Here is a 983-nt window from a genome sequence, read left to right on the forward strand (position 1 = left end):
CCCCCCGTATGTTTAGTAATTGTTCCAGGAATCTGCATTTAACAAGCTCTCTGGGCAACTTGAGTGTTATAACATAATTAGGACATGTCACTCAATGGAAATAGAAGTAAACAACAATGATAAAACCTTTTAAAAATTATGGAAAAAACAAACATCAGCAAATATTATTTTAGTAGCTTAAAAAATTAATATAAGAACTGTTGCACAGCTGTAAATGAGTGTAAATACCACTGGGCTTGCTCACATGCCTTTAAAAAAAATCAACAGAGATTCTTTACAAAAAAACCCCCAATATGTACAAACTGTGCTTTTCTAGAAGTAGACTCTGTCCTGAGATCCTCTTAAAAAATTCTAAAATAGAGCCTTGAGTCCTAGGGAGCTGGCAGCCACCATCCTGGTGCAGAAGCTTAATTTACACAAGCAGAAGCTGTTGAAGCAGGTGGACTTCCTGAACTGGCAGGTCACTGACCAAAACCTGCACAAACTTCACATGTTGTGGTCTTATCAGTTGCAGCGGCACAAGGACTACACGTGCTACAATCAGTTGAGCCGTTCTGAGCACGAGCTGGCCTGGCTCCTGCACGACCTGCCCAAGTGCAACCTGTTTCACATGTGTGCCTTGGCCACGCTGCTGGACAAGCTGTATGATCTTGGCCTGGTGCTTACGCACAGCTTGCTCTGCGACGTTGTCAGGGCCTCGTCCTTCAGCTACTGCCACCTGCCCACTGTGCTCCTTAAGCTGCGAATGGAGCAGCCTCTTCAGGCTGCCCTGGCCTTCCACGTGCCATTAGTCACTGACCCCACCTTCCTTGTCACATGCAGCATGGAGGACTTGGCCACCTGGGTTGACTCGTCCAAGATCAAACAATGAGGAGCGTGATGATTTTGATCTGGAAGCCTAGCTGTCTTTCCATCCTCCTCAAACATCCCCGCCCCCTGCCCACACACACACACACACACACCACCACCACCACCACCACCAC

General features: G+C 47.0%; 1 protein-coding gene across 1 annotated transcript; it reads left to right on the forward strand.

Moving 5' to 3' along the window:
• The first annotated feature begins 490 nt into the window (after positions 1-490).
• LOC102427154 (U3 small nucleolar ribonucleoprotein protein IMP3-like) lies at positions 491-871 on the forward strand. Its single transcript, XM_014462852.1, has one exon. The coding sequence runs from the start codon at positions 491-493 to the stop codon at positions 869-871; it is 381 nt and encodes a 126-aa protein (XP_014318338.1).
• The last annotated feature ends 112 nt before the right edge of the window (positions 872-983 follow it).

Source organism: Myotis lucifugus, unplaced genomic scaffold (assembly GCF_000147115.1).
Source record: "Myotis lucifugus unplaced genomic scaffold, Myoluc2.0 scaffold_192, whole genome shotgun sequence".
Taxonomy (NCBI): Eukaryota; Metazoa; Chordata; class Mammalia; order Chiroptera; family Vespertilionidae; genus Myotis; species Myotis lucifugus.

Bases quoted from the DNA above. Each gene is read 5' to 3' on its own strand.
- LOC102427154 (XM_014462852.1), top strand. From the start codon at position 491: ATGTTGTGGTCTTATCAGTTGCAGCGGCACAAGGACTACACGTGCTAC.